This window comes from Geotrypetes seraphini, chromosome 11 (genome assembly GCF_902459505.1).
Source record: "Geotrypetes seraphini chromosome 11, aGeoSer1.1, whole genome shotgun sequence".
NCBI classification, from domain to species: domain Eukaryota; kingdom Metazoa; phylum Chordata; class Amphibia; order Gymnophiona; family Dermophiidae; genus Geotrypetes; species Geotrypetes seraphini.
In genome coordinates this window covers 16,809,812-16,829,912 of record NC_047094.1, presented here as the reverse complement: position 1 = coordinate 16,829,912, position 20,101 = coordinate 16,809,812, and the positions used below count along the sequence as shown (strand labels likewise).

The 20,101-nt window shown below is 44.4% G+C and overlaps 1 protein-coding gene across 3 annotated transcripts in view; it reads right to left on the bottom strand.

The window, feature by feature from the left end:
- Positions 1–20,101, bottom strand: part of MAD1L1 (mitotic arrest deficient 1 like 1) — a 1,000,553-nt gene that overhangs the window by 953,806 nt on the left and 26,646 nt on the right. For all 3 annotated transcript variants that reach the window (XM_033963126.1, XM_033963127.1, XM_033963125.1), the window contains exons 6-9: positions 16,713–16,794; positions 13,334–13,464; positions 12,031–12,145; positions 11,218–11,279 (exon numbers count right to left, since the gene is read on the bottom strand). In XM_033963126.1, the coding sequence (XP_033819017.1) occupies positions 11,218–11,279; positions 12,031–12,145; positions 13,334–13,464; positions 16,713–16,794 (390 nt within the window). The remainder of the gene's footprint in view (positions 1–11,217; positions 11,280–12,030; positions 12,146–13,333; positions 13,465–16,712; positions 16,795–20,101) is intronic.

The following is a 20,101-nucleotide window of genomic DNA, read 5'->3' as shown; positions in this document are numbered from 1 at the left end:
AGGTTTGTCGGACCGGGGCTGTTGTCGGTCGGTCGGGGAAGTGCCACAAAAGTAAGGGAACCTGGCCGACTGTGCTGCACCCGGGGCGGTAGAGAAGGTGTGCGGAAGAAGGGGTCGTCTTATACGGCGAGTATATAACAAAACTCTATATTTTAACTAAAAGTTGGGGGGTCGTCTTATACGCCCAGTCGTCTTATACGCCGGCAAATACGGTACTTATGTTTTAAAGAACAGCTGTAGATCAAAACAAATTGAAAATGTATACCCATCTACTGTTCCTCTTAAGAACAATAAGGTCAATAATCTTATTTCTGGATGACCCTAAGAATGAGGTGAACATTCAGGTCGACAGCCCCAGAAAACAGATATGGGATTTGCAGTGCCAAAAGATGATGGTAGAGCATCATAGCAAAAGAGGGAATGCAAAAATGAATCCTAAAGGATGCTCCAGGAGTTTCCCCAAAGAGCGTGCCCAACATGACCTGTTCCTTGGGCACGCTTCCTCAGTATGCCCCCACCATAGCAGAAAACACCATTCTAAGCTTGAATTTAAAGTAGCTTTGGCAACATCATTACTGGTGCATCTTCTGATGTAGGCGGGGCTTAGAAGGAGCACAACAGCACGGAGAACACAGAAAGACAGCAGCCAAAGTTTCAGCAAGTTAAAATATATGGAGTAGGATGGGTAAGGAGAAGACATAGCACCCATGTGGGTTTCCCAACCCTATGAAAGCTAGTTCGTTTTATACATAGATATCGACCAACATTATGCAGCACAAACTCCTACTATTAAACAAGAGAGATCAAATAGTCATGAAGGAAGGACAAAAAAAGCCCTAATACTTTGCAGAGAATGTGATATTTTCAGTAATTCTTCCTCCCAAAAGATGAGCTCTGCCTATATAGTGTTGTCAATGATATTCAGGTATTGCAGGCCAGCATTTTAACTGGCAATGTTAACATACTATATTGTGATCGATTATACTCATTTTTTTTTTTTCTCCTGGAGTTTTATTTTTTTTAAAAAGCAAAAAGAAAAGTACTGGAATGAAAACTTAAAAATCTTCCAAAAGACCTAAAATATGGAAAGTGCAGCATCTAGTGGGCAAAGGTTCACATTGTCTCAAATAAAATTCACTCGTTTCTTTTTTAAATTGTAGAGATGAAAAAACACACACATACACACACACACACAAAAAAAAACAAACTAACTAACTAAAGATCTTTGTGAAATGCTGTACTCAAGGGAACAAAAAAATTTCCATAAAGTCAGACCAAAAGGTCTATCTGGCCCAGTATCTTTGATTCTAACTTCAACCTGACGTAACTCAACCTGATGTACTTTCAAACCACTTCCAGATAAACCTGACTAAACTTAACATGCCAATGTAATTTCAAAATTTCTCTGTAATGTTGCTGTCTGTATACAGTCTCTTCCCTTGTAAACCGCTTAGAACTGTTTGTGGTATGGCGGTATATAAAACATAAAGTTATTATTATTATTTTTAACAGCAGTCAATCCAGACCACAGGTACCTGCCAAAATCCTCAAAAGTAGCAAGATTTAATACTACTTACCTCCAGGGATAAGCAGTGGCTTTCCCCAAGCCTACTTTAACAATCTTTTATGGACTTTACCTTTAAAATTTGACCAAACCTTTGTGCGTTTAACACATTCCAAGTTCCAGAGTTTAACTGTGTGTTGTGTAAAGAAATATTTATAAGAACATAAGAATTGGCGCTCCTGGGTCAGACCAGTGGTCCATCAAGCCCAGCAATCCACTCAGGCAGCGGCCCTCTGGTCTAAGACCAGCGCCCTAACTGAGACTAGCCCTATCAGCGTATGTCCTTGTTCAGCAGGAACTTGTCTAACTTTGTCTTGAAACCCTGGAGGTTGTTTTCCCCTACAACAGACTCCGGAAGAGTGTTCCAGCTCTCCACCACTCTCTGGGTGAAGAAGAACTTCCTTACGTTCGTACAATCTATCCCCTTTCAATTTTAGAGAGTGCCCTCTCGTTCTCCCTACCTTGGAGAGGGTGAACAACCTGTCCTTATCTACTAAGTCTATTCCCTTCAGTACCTTGAATGTTTCAATCATGTCCCCTCTCAATCTCCTCTGTTCGAGGGAGAAGAGGCCCAGTTTCTCTAATCTTTCGCTGTACGTCAGCTCCTCCAACCCCTTAACCATCTTAGTCGCTCTTCTCTGGACCCTTTCGAGTAGTACTGTGTCCTTTTTCATGTACGGTGACCAGTGCTGGACGCAGTACTCCAGGTGAGGGCGCACCATGGCCTGGTACAGCAGCATGATAACCTTCTCCGATCTGTTTGTGACCGCCTTCTTTATCATTCCTAGCATTCTGTTTGCCCTTTTAGCCACCACTGCACATTGCGTGGACGGCTTCATCGATTTGTCAATCAGAACTCTCAAGTTCCTTTCCTGGGAGGTTTCTCCAAGTACTGCGTGTTCCCTAGTATTCGTACGTTTTGAACAATCAATTTGCTTTCACCAACTGTCAGGTAAAATTTGCCTCTTTGCAGATGATACCAAAATCTGCACTAGAGTAGACACTCTGAATGGTGTGAATGACACGAAGAAAGACCTAGCAAAGTTTGAAGAATGGTCTGAAATTTGGCAGCTAAAATTTTTATTTTTTTTTTTAATTCTTTATTCATTTTTAAAAACTTACAATAAGTGTAACAGCATATATAACATTTTAAACTCAAGATACAACACTTATTATTCTGTTAAAATCCATATCAGAATTTAATCCCCCTTATCAATAACAGTCTTTAAATTCAAGAAAACATATAACACCTCTTAAGGTGTCCTTAAAACCTTAAACACACACACCTATATACAAACACCTCCTAACAGGTCTCAACTTTTCACAGTATACCTGGAACCACCACTCTCTAAAAACACAGTATGAAACCAACATACACTATAAATTACTTCTGCTTCCTATGTCTGTTACACCAATTACAGCCTCCAGAGAGATTTGTGACTGCAGACAGCTGAAGCTCTCAAGCGCAGACTTAGTCCCTGGGGGTTCCACAGCTAAAATCCAACATATAGCAAAGAATACAACATTGCTTCACTTCTGTGCTGAAATATTTTCAGGTGGTCAAGTGTTCATGTGGCGAACAAGTAAACGAGCCAGCTCCAAATTGCAGTTCTATGCAAAAGACTAACCGTTCAGAGGACCACTAAATCCACATTCAGATGGAACTTAAGAATCCCTTATTTGGAAATGAACCGTACATAAAAGTACCGGCAAATGTATGAATTTATTAGGAATTAGCTTCCATTTTTTACGGTATATATAGTATCCTTGTGGATACATTTTATATCCAACTAGTGTTTAAGCCCGTTACATTAACGGGTGCTAGAATATATGGCTGTCTGTCTTTCTTTCTTTATGTCTCTCTCCCTGCTCCTGTTTCTTTCTTCCTTTCTTTCTGTCTTTCTCCCTCCTGCAATTTTTTTCTCTCTCTCCCTGGCACCCTTTGCCTGTCTGTCTTTATTTCTGTGTCTCTCTGGTCCCCTGTCTGTCTTTATTTCTGTCTGTCTCTCTCCCTAGCCTCCTTTGTCTGTCTGTATTTCTTTCTGTGTCTCCCCCCCCCCCACTTTCCTTTGCAGAAGCAGCAGTGCTATTTCCCTTCCCCTCCAGATCCCTGTGAAGTAGTAGCAGCATTTCCCCCCACCCACCCCCCATTCCCTTCTCTCCCCCCCCCACTTTCCTTTGCAGAAGCAGCAGCGGTATTTCTCTTTCCCTCCAGGTCCTTGCTGAAGCAGTAGCAGCATTTTCCCCCACCCCCCATTCCCTTCTCTCCCCCCCACTTTATTTTGCAGAAGCAGCTGTGATATTTCCCTTCCCCTCCAGATCTCTGAGAAGTAGTAGCAGCATTTCCCCCCACCCACCCCCCCATTCCCTTCTCTCCCCCCCCCCCACTTTCCTTTGCAGAAGCAGCAGCGGTATTTCTCTTTCCCTCCAGGTCCTTGCTGAAGCAGTAGCAGCATTTTCCCCCACCCACCCCCCATTCCCTTCTCTCCCCTACCACCACTTTCCTTTGCAGAAGCAGCAGCGGTTTTCCCTTCCCCTCCAGGTCCCTGCTGAGTAGTTGAAACATTTTCCCCCACCCCCCCATTCCCTTCTTACCTTGAGCTGCCCTGCTCCCTTCCGCCCCCCCCCCTTCCCTTCCCGTGTGCTGGCCTGCTGCGGCTGAAGGTTTTTTTCGGCGACTCCTCCTGTTAAAACTCCCCCCCCCTCCCGCAACCGCTCCTGTTCAAAGCGGCCTGCTGAGGTTCGCGGCCGCTGTAACGAACCTCGCAGGCCGCTCTCCAACTCGGTAGTATGTTCCCTCTGACGCGATTGCGTCAGAGGGAACGTGCTACCATGTGGAGAGCGGCCTGCGAGGTTCGTTACAGCGGCCGCGAACCTCAGCAGGCCGCTTTGAACAGGAGCGGTTGCGGGAGGGGGGGGGGGGAGTTTTAACAGGAGGAGTCGCCGAAAAAAACCTTCAGCCGCAGCAGGCCAGCACACGGGAAGGGAAGGGGGAGGGGCCGAACGGAACAGGGCAGCTCAAGGTAAGAAGGGAATGGGGGGTGGGGAAAAATGTTTCAACTACTCAGCAGGGACCTGGAGGGGAAGGGAAAACCGCTGCTGCTTCTGCTGTTGCAGGAGGATTTGGGGGGGGGGGGATTATTGAGCGGCGGCAGGACCATGAGGCGGGATTGAGTTTTTCGGCTTCCCCTATCTGGGGAAACCGCCGTGCCGAACTGAGCTGCGGTGGGGCCGTAGTAAGCGCGGGGCATGCTGCAGTCTTGGCGGCCACGGACATACGGATCATGGAAGCACGCTGATAAGACTGCGCATGCGCCGCCTACGGTTTTATTATATAGATTATAGCCTGTGCATTTGTGAGCGTAATTATACACTGAAAGTCTAACATATAAAATATGTAGGGTGATAAAGATTCTGGTGGTTTATGTTGGGAGTTTAATTATAATGGGAGACATTTGACTTTAGTTCCATGATACCCGAGAGCCTATGTCTATGTATGAGTATTTAGTATTCTCTTGAATCTAATCTAATCTAATCCTTAGGTTTGTATACCGCATCATCTCCACGTTCGTAGAGCTCGACACAGTTTACAGTAGGAGAAATAGGAAGGAACTACAACAGAGGGTTAGAGGTAGAAGTGTGAAGAAAATTTAGAGGACTTGGGATGCCAAGATATAAGAGTTTCCTTGATTCCTAAGTTGGAGGAAGACTTACATTTTTTGAGAAAAGCCAGGTTTTCAGATGTTTGCGGAAAACTTGGAGAGAGCTCAAGTTCCGAAGAGGGGAGGTAAGGTTGTTCCAGAGCTCAGTGATTTTGAAGTGGAGGGAGGTCCCTAGCTTTCCTGTGTGGGAAATGCCTTTTAGCGAGGGGAAGGATAGTTTTAATTTGTGGGAGGATCTGGTGGTATTAGGGTTTGAGGAATTCCAAGAAAGAGGGATAAAGGGAGGGAGGATACCATATAGGATTTTGAAAGTTAAACAGGCGCATTTATAGTGGACCCTGGCAATTATCGGAAGCCAGTGGAGCTTGGCCAGGAGCGGGGAGACATGATCAAATTTACTTTTAGCGAAGATGAGCTTGGCCACAGCATTCTGAATCCGTTGGAGTCTGTGGAGGTTTTTCTTAGTTAGGCTTAAGTAGATAGAGTTGCAATAGTCCAATCTGGAGAGGATGATGGATTGTACAAGGAGGGTAAAATGTTTTTGATGGAAGCAGAATCTAACTTTCCTCAGCATGTGAAGGCTGAAAAAGCATTTTTTTTACCAAGGATTGGAGGTGGTCATTGAAGGGCAATGTGGAATCAATGATGATGCCCAAGACCTTGCTCGAGAACTCAAGCTGCAGAGAGGAGCCAGAGGGTAGTGGGATGGAGGTGGGTAGGTGATCTAGTTTGAAGTGGGGAAGGGAGGGGTTTTGCTTATTCACAAGTGTTATAATGTGAGGATTTTTGGTATTTAGCTGATTTTGTTTGCTATATTGTGAACTACACAATCTGAGAGAGAAAAAAAATAAAGAAATTCACTCTCAAGATCAATCTTGAGAAACAAACAAAATCCCAGCTAAGCCCGTGTAACTTGGAAGAATTGGTGCAAGGATGATCAATTTGCACAAGCTGCAGAAAGCCACAAGCCCAGCGTGTAAATTCTAAGATAATAAAACAGCTCTTTTAGGTTTGATTTAAATACAAAGAGCAAAACTATGTTTGCACAATGTATTTGATTAATGCATTATATTTATTCATTTCATGCACATAACTTTATGATGTCCTCATGTTTTGTGCTTACCTTGTATCAATCTTGCTACAGTGCTTCATCAAGCAATTAACTTTTTTTTGTATTATTAAAAAAAAAAATGTTCTCTGTTAAATATAATGTGGTTTAATCAAAAACCTCACTAGCAGTTTCTATTGAATTGTCTGCTTTTAAATGAAGATGTTATTAGACTTGAGCATAAAATGTCACTCATTTCCATTTCTCTCCTGCTGCTAAATTACTTCATTAAACCCGAACAGCTTGAGGTAAAGAATAGTTTAAAACACCACAGTCATATAGAGATGATCTCCAAGGAAAAGCCTCAGGGCAGGGACACTGCTGTCTAGGGATGGCGCTGTTTCCTTCCTACCTTCAGAAATGTGGCTTTTAAGCAGGGAAAATGCCTATGGAAGGAATCCAAAGAAAAGAGAGGATCCCTCACATTTATCTGCCAGTCATAACTATACAAGATTTTATGATGCATGCAAAATTCTGGTATTTAATAAGGAAACGCCGTACATCTTTTTACCAATATGAAGAAACAGTTTGGGGCTGTAGATTAAGCACGTACTTTCCTGTCATAGGCTGACATTTTAGAAATCTATCGTCAAGAGTACAACAGTGTTCTAGCAAATGTAGTTAGAATCTGTAAAAAGGCAGGAGAGGGCAGCTGGAGCGCTGGCGAGTGTAGTAAATCATAACCAGTATGCTCCAGGGGGGAGAGGAGGAGGAACTGGCTGTGCAGAAGGCTGATTGGCTGACCAGGGGAGAAAGAAGGGAGAATAGACTGTGCAGAAGTCTGAATGGCTGACCGGAGGGGGGGGGGGGAAGAGGAGGAATTGGCTGTGCAGAAGGCTGATTGGCTGACCAGGGGAGGAGAGAAGGAGGAATCGGCTATGCAGAAGGCTGATTGGCTGATCGAGGAGGAGAGAAGGAGGAATCGGCTGTGCAGAAGGCTGATTGGCTGACTGGGAGAGAGAGAAGGAGGAATCGGCTGTGCAGAAGGCTGATTGGCTGACCGGGAGGAAGAGAAGGAGGAATTGGCTGTGCAGAAGGCTGATTGGCTGACCGGGAGGGAGAGAAGGAGGAATCGGCTGTGCAGAAGGCTGATTGGCTGACCGGGAGGGAGAGAAAGCACAGTTATTTATCGTAACAGGTGTTATCTAGGGACAGCAGGCAGATATTGTCTACATCCACAGAGCCCTGTCGCGGACAGCTTTTCAAGCAAACTTGATTAAAGATCTTAAAGTTTGCTAGTGCTGCACCACGCATGTGTGTGCCTTCCCGCCTCACTAGAGGGCGCGTCTCCTCAACGTGGTCCTCAGTTCAAACAGCTAGCAAAGAAGCCAAACCGGGGAAGAGGGAGGGTTGCGAGAATATCTGCCTGCTGTCCCTGGATAACACCTGTTACGGTAAGTAACTATGTTTTATCCCAGGACAAGCAGGCAGCATATTCTCTACATCTGGGTGACCTCCAAGCTAACCAAGATGGGATGGTGGGAGAGTTGGCAATTTAAGAGAACAGATTACGCAAAGCCGACTGGCTGAACAGGCCATCACGCCTGGAAAAAGCATCCAGACAGTAGTGAGAGATGAATGTATGAACCGAGGATCAAGTGGCGGCCTTGCAGATCTCCTCAATAGGCGTGGACCTGAAGAAAGCGACAGATGCCGCCATTGCTCTGACTTTATGTCCCATAACCTGACCCTGCAGTGGGAGACCAGCCTGAACGTAGCAGAATGAAATACAAGCAGCTAACCAGTTGGACAAGGTGCGCTTGGAAACAGGATGCCCCAACCGATTTGGATCGAAAGATATGAAGAGTTGAGGAGCCGTCCGATGAGATTGGGTGCATTGGAGGTAAAAAGCCAACACCCTCTTACAGTCAAGAGTATGAAGCGCCACCTCCCCAGGATGAGAGTGGGGCTTAAGAAAAAACACCGGAAGAACAATGGACTGGTTGAGGTGGATATCTGAAACCACCTTAGGCAAGAACTTCGGATGAGTTCAAAGGACCACCTTGCCATGATGAAAAACGGTAAAAGGTGGGTCCGCAACTAAAGCTTGCACCTCACTGACTCTGCGAGCAGACGTGAGAGCAATGAGGAACAAGACCTTCCAAGTGAGATACTTCAGAGCCTTATCAATGGGTTCAAATGGAGGTTTCATCAATTGAGCCATAACCACATTAAGATCCCAAACCACCGGGGGAGGCCGGAGTGGAGGATGAACATTGAAGAGGCCCTTCATAAATCGGGAAACCACCGATGGACAGAGATCGGTTTCCCCTCAAGCGGCTGATGAAAGGCAGCAATTGCACTGAGATGGACTCGAATAGATGTCGATTTGAGGCCAGACCGAGACAAATGTAACAGATAATCCAGCACGGAAGACAAGGAGGCAGACAGTGGCTCCATGCGGTGCGTAGCATACCACACAGCAAATCTAGTCCATTTCTGGGAGTAGCATTGACGAGTGGAACTCTTCCGAGAGGCTTTCGAGGTCGAGGGAGACTTGCTCGGGACCGAGGTCTTCGACGTCGAGACCGAGGCCGAGGTCTTATCTGCTGACGGGTCCATATTGAAGAGTTCCACAATCTTGGCCTGCCGTCGACGAAGAGCCAGAGGCACAACGAGGGTGGCACAACGAGGACAAGAGTCCGTAGGGTTGTCAACACCCAAGCAAAGGATACACCAACAGTGCAGGTCTGTGATGGAGATCACCTGACCGCACTGAGTGCGCTTCTGAAACCCGGTAAGAGCCCGGGACATAAGGCAAGAAGAAATGCCGCGGCCACTGCGAGGCCCGGCAGCCAAGGAAAAACCGGGAATCCCCGGTTCGCAGAAAACAAACAAACAAACAAAAAATTGTTGTTTTTTTTTGAAAGTCGATTGAAAAAGATGAAAAAATGCAGCACAGCGACTCCCGATAAAATAATAAAAGAAGCCGCGGTGCAAGAAAGGCACTTAGATTCACAGAGAAGAGAGACAGGCTTACTGGCTCCGTGGAAAACTAAGAACTGAGGACCATGTTGAGGAGACACACCCTCTAGTGGGGCGGGAAGGCACACGCATGCGTGGTGCAGCACTAGCAAACTTTAAGATCTTCAATCAAGTTTGCTTGAAAAGCTGTCCGCGATGGGGCTCCGTGAATGATATCACCCATATGTAGAGAATATGCTGCCTGCTTGTCCTAGGATAAGGAGGAATCGGCTGTGCAGAAGGCTGATTGGCTGACCGGGAGGGAGAGAAGGAGGAATCGGCTGTGCATAGTTTAATAAAAGATAAAGGAGACATGCCCATGAAAATAACCGTGTGATTTTTTTTGTTCCATGTAAATAATGAAAGAAAAGGAAGAGCCATACTGTCAAGTTCATTATATCATCCTCTGCTTTTCTGGATTATTTTATCTTATCCCATGGTACCTGAACTAAAATAGAAACATAGAAACATGATGGTAGATAGAGGCTAAATGGCCCATCCAGTCTTCCCATCCACAGCATCCACTATCTCCTCCTCTCCCTATTGGCTAAGGCTCTTAAACCTACATTATGAGGTCATAGAACTTTATGGTTATAGAAACATGATGGCAGATAAAGGCCAAATGGCCCATCCACCGTATTCATTATGTCCTCCTCATCCTAAGAGATCCCATGTGCCACTGCCACACTTTCTTGAAGGTGGTTCCTGTTCCACTTCCATTCTTACCCCATCCACAATAAATATGCATGAGATAGATTTGCATCTCAAGGAGGCAGTGCATGCAAATCCATCTCATACATATTCATTGTGGATATCCTGAAAACCTGACCTGGCTCCGGCTCTCGAGAACCGGAATTGCCTACCCCTGACCTGGGGGAATGCAGTCAACCCCAATGTTTGCTTAAAATAACCACAGAAGCTGTACAGCCTACACTCAAGCGTACTGCGGGCGAAAGCTGGGGTGAGTCTGCTCCCAAGGGAACAGTCCCTGAGCCTCCAGACTGTTAATGCAGGCCAATCACACAGAAATCAGGCAAAGCACGTGCCTGTAGGCTACAGACCTCTGCCCCGATAGTCTGTATCTTGTTGCAGACAGAGATGTCTTGGGGGAACCAAAAGCTTCTGCAGCAACAAAAGCCTCGCTTATAGGAGAAAAAACAGAAAATAAATACAAGAAGAACAGAGAAGCTCCTATAGCTTCGCTGTAGAGAGTAAGACTGAGGAAATCTACCAAAGCCCAGAGTGAGAGGAAGAGGAGAACGTAAAGAATATGTAAATTGGGCTCTCTACAGACTTTGCAGTACCCATTGGTCAATAATAATATTCCTGTTGCACTAGAAGGGCAGTTCACCTGCTGAAGTTATAGCAATCCCAATATAAACGACTGGGTTAGGTCAAAAAAGCCTAGTTCCAAAAAACAGAATCACAAATAAACAGATAGAGGAACCAGTTCAAAAAATACTTTCCACTTTCAACGGTGCTCAGAATCCACGGATTCTGAGCACCGTTGAAAGTGGAAAGTATTTTTTGAACTGGTTCCTCTATCTGTTTATTTGTGAAGTTATAGCAATCACAGTGCCTCAAGAGGGATGAGGAGGAAAGTTACATCTACCAGTCCTGGGCTTTGGTGCCTGCTCAAAACTATTATAGCAGCATCTGACCCAAATTAGAACAAATGGGCAAGCCTTAAATGTAAAAAAAATCTCAGATAATTGTGAATAAAGACAACACCAAAGCTTAGCAGATGCCAATTTTCACTGAGCTGGAAACACAAACAGGTTCAGGGAAAATTCCAGGAATAAACAAATGAAAGATCAGGCTTTCTGTGAATGGGTGTATAATCACAGTTCTGCTGTTCAAATGAAATCCCTGACACAGTGAACAAAAATGGTTTAATCACATTTAGCTTTCAGACCTACCTAATGTTTAAGCCTGTTATCTGCTCCAGGTTCTCCCATTTCTTTAATTTTTCCAGTATTTTCTAGGAGGAAGGAAAAAAAGAAAAACATGTTTTTTTTTAAATCATAACTGCTGTATTTCCCCAACTATAGGACGCGACTTATAGATTTTACAAACATGAGAACTGGGTGCGGCTTGCTTATATGGGGCGGTCTATCTAAAGACATCCCTCCTATAAATTCCCCCCCTCGTACCTTTTTTAATCCCCCTTAAATACCTCCCTCGCTGGACTGCTGCAGGCTGCCTCCTCCAATGTCGTAGCCAGCAGTGCAGGGCAGGAGCGATCTTTTGGGCATCCAGCCTGGCCCCGCACCGTTTCCTGAATGGCCTGAATATTCGTGAGTCCCGCAGGGCAAGGCTGGATGCCAAAAAGATCACTCTTGCCCTGCACCACTGGTCGCGACATTGGAGGAGGCAGCTGGCAAGTGAGGGATGTATTTAAGGGGGATTTAAAAAGATATGGGGCGGGGAAGGAATGATTTCAAAAAAGTTCAGCTACTCCAGTAACACCGCGGCTTATCTAATGGGGCAGCTTATCTAACAGTTTTAAAATGTAAAATCAGCATTTTCTGCAGCTTGTAGAATGGGGCGGCCTATAGTTGGGGAAATACGGTATTAAATTTTAACAGAAAAATTTTTAACAGTATACTAGATAAGGCATGAAACTCCTCAGTACCTAATATTGTTCCCATATTTTTGCTTTCAGCTCACCATAACGAGCAATTTACAAAAGGTATAAAAATGATAGAGGGGTGGGGGGGTCTAGTGCTCACCTCGTTTTCCAGTTCCAGGGTCACCATCTCTTCCTTCAGCTTCTCATAGCGTTCAACAACCCGATGGAGACTATCCACCTCCTCTTTCAGCAATGCATTATTTTGCTTCATCTCCCTGGGAAAAGATAGGGGCGACTTACCATACCATACAAAAGAACATAAGAATTGCTGCTGCTGGGTCAGACCAGTGGTCCATTGTACCCAGCAGTCCGCTCCCGCGGCGGCCCTTAGGTCAAAGACCAGTGCCCTAACTGAGACTAGCCTTACCTGCGTACGTTCTGGTTCAGCAGGAATTTGTCTAACTTGTCTTGAATCCCTGGAGGGTGTTTTCCCCTATGACAGACTCCGGAAGAGCGTCCCAGTTTTCTACCACTCTCTGGGTGAAGAAGAACTTCCTTACGTTTGTACAGAATCTATCCCTTTTAACTTTAGAGAGGGTAAAGAACCTGTCTCAATCTACTAAGTCTATTCCCTTCAGTACCTTGAATATTTCGATCATGATCCCTCTCAATCTCCTCTGTTCGAGGGAGAAGAGGCCCAATTTCTCTAATCTTTCGCTGTACAGCAGTTCCTTCAACCCCTTAACCATCTTAGTCACTCTTCTCTGGACCCTTTCGAGTAGTACCGTGTCCTTCTTCATGTACGGCGACCAGTGCTGGACGCAGTACTCCAGGTGAGGGCACATCATGGCCCGGTACAGCGGCATGATAACCTTCTCCGATCTGTTCGTGATCCCCTTCTTTATCATTCCTAGCATTCTGTTCACCCTTTTTGCCGCCGCCACAGATTGCGTGGACGGCTTCATCAACTTGTCGACCAGAACTCCTAAGTCCCTTTCCTGGGAGGTCTCTCCAATTACTGTCCTGGACATTCTGTATTCGTGCATGAGATTTTTGTTACCAACATGCATCACTTTACACTTGTCCACATTGAATCTCATCTGCCATGTCGATGCCCATTCCTCGAGCCTGATTTTGCCACGTTGCAGATCTTCGCAATCCCCCTGCGTCTTCACTACTCTGAATAACTTCGTATCGTCCACAAATTTAATCACCTCGCTCATCGTACCTATGCCTAGCTTCAGTACATCAAAACAACAGATATATTATTTTACCATTCAACTTCGGTGTATGTGCAAGATAGGCAAAGGAAGCACTTGGCCATCTCCTCCGCATATAGAGGGTATATATTTCTACATTCCTAGAACAAAAAGGACATTTCTCCAAGATGTACCAATAATGCCTCGAGGCCTAGTAGCCCTGCACTCTTGGCAACAGGAAGTGCTTTGATATTTCGGGCTCACCTGTGATAAGCATTCTCCTCTCTAAGCTGCTGCAGCTCTCGCTCCATCTTCGGGAAGCGTGCCACTTCAGACTTCATGCTCTTCACAATAACAGCATCCTGCTCCTGTTCAAAGAGCTTCTGCTCCAGATCCTAAGACGAGGGACAACAAGCACAGATGTCAAAAGTGGCCTATCCCAAAGAGTGAGATTTTTATACAGGTAGAAAGATTTGAGTTACTCTATTGTCATGCAAATGAAAGAAGTAGCACTAAAATGATATTTACATTTATTTGCGCTTCTATTAGGCTACAGAGTGGAAGCAATAAGAGGACCACTTTTATGTCACTGTCCCCTAAAGAGAAAAACAAACACACACGGAGATAGAGGGGAGGGGCAAAGAGACATCTAATATGCTTTTAACTACTACTCAGCAGCAATTATTCTAAATGCCTTAGATGTCTAGGTTACCTTCCTAAAACATCCCAGTTAGGGGATTTTCTTGCGTTGACCTCAATGGCCTCTTTGGGCAATATGGCCAATCCATATTCTATAAATGGTGCCTTAACTAAGGCGCCTGTAGGTACCCTACCGGCGACTAAGTTAAGAGGGAAACTGTTTAAAATGCTACTTTAAAAAATTTTTTAAGGCACCTAAAAAAATGGCGCTGGAATCACTCCTCTGGAGGCGCCTATCATCACCTAATGCCGCTGTAAGCGTGACTAACACTGGAAGTGGCATTTGGTGCTGGTAGGCACCTTCAGAGGCACAATTCATGTCAAAGGTAGGCCTCGAAAATCTTGGCCTACCTTTGCCAGAGACATGAGTCTCTAAACGGCGCCGTCGAAAGACTGACACACAATTGGCAGCTGCCAACAACACCATTTAGAGAATCCGGGCCTAAACCTGCAATTTATTCAATAAATAAGTGGGTTTTCGATTATGAAAAATCTTAAAATACTAATAACAATTTTAAAATAGCCAATGTTAACTTACATAATAAAGGTTTTGCATCAAGAGAATCCAGACTAACATGTAATGAACCCTATGATCTACTACAGAATTTCAGTAGCCACATTGTCACTGTGGAACACACCTCCAGGATCATTCCACCTCTACTGTATATCTGAAATATATTTGTTCTTAAAAGCTCATTGTATAAGTCTTGGAGCATCATAGCTTGAAAAAAAAAAAAAAAAAAGGTTGGTACCATTCTGTTATTTTTAAGATTGTTTCTGTCAATGGCTCTTTCTACACCAAAAAGCCCTCTCCTTGCTTTTAGTGCCCTCATGCAATCCTTCCCACCCACCTAAAGAGTAGCAAATGAAGCCACCTCATCCACTTTGTCCCACAAGAAAATGATTAGGTGAACCAGCAATAAAAAGCCAAAGGAACAGGTTAGAGAGAGAGACACATATAAGCACATAAGCATTGCCTCTGCCGAGTCAGACCAAGGGTTCATTGTGTCCAGCAGTCCGCACCCGCGGCGGCCCCCCAGGTCCGTGACCTGTCATTGGACCTTACCTAAGTCTTTCATCCCCTATTCATTTAATACCTGTACCTATACCCTTCAATCCCCTTATCCTTCAGGAAGTCATCCAATCTCTTTTTGAAGCCCAATAATGTACTCTGCCCTATCACCTCCTCTGGGAGCGTATTCCAGGTGTCCACCACCCTCTGAGTGAAGAAGAATTTCCTAGCATTCATTTGGAATCTGTCTCCTTTCAATTTTTCTGAATGCCCTCTTGTTTTTGTGGGCCCGGCTAGCCTGAAGAATCTGTTCTTTCCCACCTTCTCTATGCCTTTCATGATCTTATAAGTCTCTATCATATCCCCTCTAAGTCTCCGCTTCTCCAGGGTAAAGAGCCCCAGCTTCTCCAACCTTTCAGCATACGAAAGGTTCTCCATGCCCTTTATCATCCGTGTTGCTCTTCTCTGGATCCTCTCGAGTATCGCCATATCCTTCTTAAGGTATGGCGACCAGTACTGGACACAGTACTCCAGATATGGGCGAACCATCGCTCGATACAATGGTAGAATAACCTCCTTCGTTCTGGTAGTGATACCCTTTTTGATTATGCCCAACATTCTGTTCGCTTTCATGAGGAAACCAACCACTTTTGCTATTATCGTGACTGTTTCTTCCTACAGAATTCAGTCAAGAATTCTAATCTGGCACAGCTGCCTACTGAAAGAATTATTTTTTAAAGAATGCTTCCAATTTAGCTGCATCATCATCCCAACTATGATTTTTCATTCCTCTCACAACCTCTTCCCCAATTCAGTCTGTGTATCCAGGTTATTCATGAAAATAAAGCCTCACTGAAAATGTCGGTATCCTCCCTTCACCCCAACCCCAAGGTCAGACACTAGTTTGCCGATATCACATAATGACCCTTCCAGGGTAGCAGCAGCAATACAGTGACATTCAGTGCAAAAGTAACACATTCTGCTGCACTGAGCAATGCAAAATGAGCTGTTGTGTTTATTTCAATAAGAACCAAGTTAGGGGTTGCTCCACGTTTAGGGACAAAGAGCAGATTTCTAAAATAGGAGGTCTCGGTGACGAGACAGTTGTAAAAAGACAAGGCAGCTCAGCTCATCTTAGCAAGATCATGCCTGTGAAGCCACTGCTGAAGAGGGGAGGAATGAAAACTGATGCTTTGTGTCAGAGTCCTATTCAAATTCGCCTGCTTCTGTTACAAAACAGTTTTTGGCCTACTACCTAGTTACCTCAATCATCATTTCACTCTGAATCTCACCAACAAGAAACCCCGCAGAATCCAGCTGTTCGTCTTCCCATCACTAAAATTATGTCACTTCAATAAATTTCTCGACAAAACCTTTGCGTACCAGGCGGCTAAGCTGAACCCTTGGCTTGCCCAAATGATACTTGAGGCCCCCTCTTACCTTAGTTTTAGAAAACTTCTCAAAACGCACCTCTTCCGCGAACAGGGCTCTTAATCCCCCTTGCCCCCTGCTTCTCCCCTTTCCCACTCTCCCCCCGTTCCGTCTGCTCCCCCTCCCCCCACTAGGTCTCTCTCTCGTTATCGCTTTCCTTCCAACCCTACCTTCTGTTTTACCGTTACTACTGCTAATTCTCAGTTAAAGAGTTCCCCACGCGCCACTCTTCATTGTATGTAATTTTGTTAAAATTTTGTAAATCCGTGTCACCGCGGATCGTAATTAATGAATGTGAACCGCCTAGAACTTCGTTGGGTATGGCGGTATACAAGAATAAAATTATTATTATTATTATTATTATTGTGGACTTCTGCAAATATTCTGAAGACCCAATCTGAACCCACCCCTCTATGCTGAGATGCACAAAAAAAAAATACAACAGATCAGCCTGAAAGTCAGACACCCAGTTTAGCAGATGACTATGATAAATCATCTCACCCTAATCTTCTGTTCGTTTTCTGCATTCAGCGTCTGGACAGCTTGCAGGGCCTGTAATTTCTGTGTGGCTTCTTGCCATTTCCTATAAAACAGAGAGACTACCGCTTACATACAAACTCATAATTACTGGTTCTAGGCACATTTTCTCACTGATAAACAACCTCTTCTTTCTTGAAAACCTTCCGGTTACAAAATGTTACTGTCACACTACAGTTAATGAGAAAAAAAAAAAAAAAGAATGCAAAATAGCTGCTTATGCAGAAAATGTATTTTCTTGAAGACTGCCCCGGGCAGGTTTAGAATTACTATTAAAATTACACTGTGCAAGCACACCAATCATCATCATATTAATGGGGTGCAAAAAAGTCCTTTCATTTTCTAAAGAAGGGTTTGTGACAAAGTGCATTAATGAAAGGAAGCATGTGAAAGTATTTTAAAAGTATGCAATATTTTACCTATATTCAGTAGGAGAACTGAACATATAAATCAAATAAATACAGACAATGCTGAGCATTTTCTCTCCAGTCAAAAGAGACTCAGGGTAAAGGCGTAAAGATACCTTAAAAAGAAAACAGGAAGTGAAAAACTTTGTATATAATAATATCAGAGCATTGCCCAAACAATTAGCTATACATATCTAAAGATCAGCTCAGAGGCATGGAGGGGCTTTTTCAGAAGGTAACCTCCCCCCTATTTTGCCACCTCATCACTCAATCATTGCTGAATCTTTCATACTTTAAAGCAGGAGTGTCCAACCTGCGGCCCCGTGAAGTATTTTGTGTGGCCCTGGTTGAGGGCGATGCAGTGTTTTCCTCTGCTGCCCCCGGGTGTTTACCATCTTGCCGGCTCCCTCCTCTGTCTTGCTGCAGCGTTTGCACATTTGTGTGGCCCCAGAAACATTTTTTTCGGCCAATGCGGCCCAGGGAAGCCAAAAGGTTGGACACCCCTGCTTTAAAGGAATAAATAGTGCCAAATTTGTGCCAAATTCATACCAAATAAATATTAGAAAACAAAAAACTGCTTAACTTAAAGCTTGGAAACCAAGAAACCAATTTCTAATTAATGGGGGGGAAAAGCCTTTGCCTTTTTTGAGTGTGGAAAATTACCACCGAAAGAGATGGTCCGTTGCCCTGACGCACATATACAGTAAAACGCCAGCTAGCTAACATCGGCAAGGAGGGACTGGGCAGAGACGGCACATAGTGAGAACGCATAACATCAGAGTCCCAACCAAAATAAGTGTTTCCACAGCGTATAGAAGGAGTAAAAGCGTATAGCTATTGAATCATACACCTTTTGGACGGGACGGGAGGGGGGGTTTTGAGTAGAGAGTTGCATGGGGACAGAAATCCTACCTATCCCCGCCCATCCCCGCCAGGATCCTCTCCATTCCCACCCGTCCCCGTCAGGATCCTCTCCATCCCCACCCATCCCTGCAAGGAATTACCTCCATCCCCGCCCGTCCCCATAAAAAGCAGCAATTACTTCTGACAGGATCATCAATTCCACAGTTTCTTTTGCTGTTTTCCTTGTGGAATCTCTTTGGTGGAACCCTTTTTTTGTTTTCTGTTCAGGTAATTAACTTATAAACCCCCTCTTTTACTAAGGCTGACGTGTCCATTATATTATATGGATGAACCCTGCTTCCTAAGCCTTCCATCCCCGCGGGAGTCCCGTTGGCTAGAGGGGGGTCCCCGTGGGAGTCCCGTGGGCCAGAGGGGAGTCCCCATGGGAGCCCCGTGGGTTAGGGGGGGATTCCCGCAATCCCCGTTCCCGTGCAGACTTCTAGTTTTGAGCCAATGTGGTCGTTACCCTTTCCAGTGTGTCTGCTTAGTTTCATACTTGCAACACACGGGGATCCGAGGCTCTTTCCCCCATTAATCAGAAATTGTAATAAATTTGAGACAATCAATAGAGGGAACAAGATTCTTCACAGTTCTAAGCTAATTATTGGGGTCTGTGCTGGAACCACTGCTTTTTAACACATTTATTAATGATCTAGAGATGGAAATAAATAGCGAGAGAATTAAATATGTCGATAACACAAAGTTGTTAAATCGCAAGAGGATTGTGAAAAATTGCAATAAGACCTTGTGAGACTGGGCATCAAAGTGGTAGGTGACGTTTAATATGAGCAAGTACAAAGTGATGCACGTGGGAAAGAGGAACACGAACTATAGCTACGTAATGCAAAGATCCACACTGGGAGTCACTGCCCTGGAAACAAAATGTTAGGAATTAAAAACAAAGATGAGAAATGTTAGAATGCCCTTGTATCATTCTATGGTACGGCTCTATCTCAAATACTGTGTACAATTCTAGTCGCCTTATCTCAAAGGAGATATAGCAGAATTAGAAAAAGTACAGAAAAGGGTGACAAAAGGGATGGGATGACTTCCCTATGAGGAAAGGCTAAAGCGGTGAAGGCTCTTCAGCTTGGAGAAGAGATGGCTCGGGGGTGATACGATAGGGATCAGACACGATGCCGGACCATACCTCCACCCCCAAGGACTGGTGGACATGTTGAGAGGAGGGAGAAGATGCAGTAAGTCCTTGTATCGTACAGGTGAACAGACATCAAAATGGAAGAATTCCCTTCCTCCACCCCTGTTAGAATAGACCTTTGTATTAAAGGCCTAAAGATGATTCATGAGACATTCTGGCTACAATGGTCAGCTGTCATACAGTACTTGGGAAATAACCTGCAAAACTTATGATGAGGAAAAAACAAGCGAAACTCACTTAGTTTGCATGCCAACAGGCACCACATCTGTTATGATATCATAAAAGGATTGAGACACATCCTGATCAAGAATAGAATATAAAAGTACATTATTTAGCAAGAATATCTTGTAATAAGGGCAGGGCTCGAAATTGATGATTATGATATTTTAAAATGGCATATGCGGAAAAAGATAGATTTTTGGTAAACAGGACACACGTATAGCATGACACAAATATTATAAACCAATTAGTGCATTAACAAGTATAATGACGTGTAAGAAATAACCAATAAAGACTGATCATGTGATTTAGACCAATGTGGTGCTGGCCACCTAAAAATGTATAAAACCAGGCCTTTTAGAGGAAGTAACTAGAACAGACATCAGTGGATCCTCAGGTCTGAAGATCACATTCTGTTACTCTATATGCTGTAAGATTTATTCTTGTAAGCTGTTACTGATTTGCCAATAAATATACTTATTGATTGATAACAGTATATCGAGTGTGAGGTCTCTATTTGGTCGTAGGCCCAGACAGCGGGTTCTACGTCAACGTTCAGGGAAGGGCAGAGGTTAAATAACAAAGCTGGCACCCTGCCAGACACCGCAGAGTCTCCTAGGTATGCCTAATAGCCTGTGCTTGAATCCTCACTCGGCTGTAGGAAA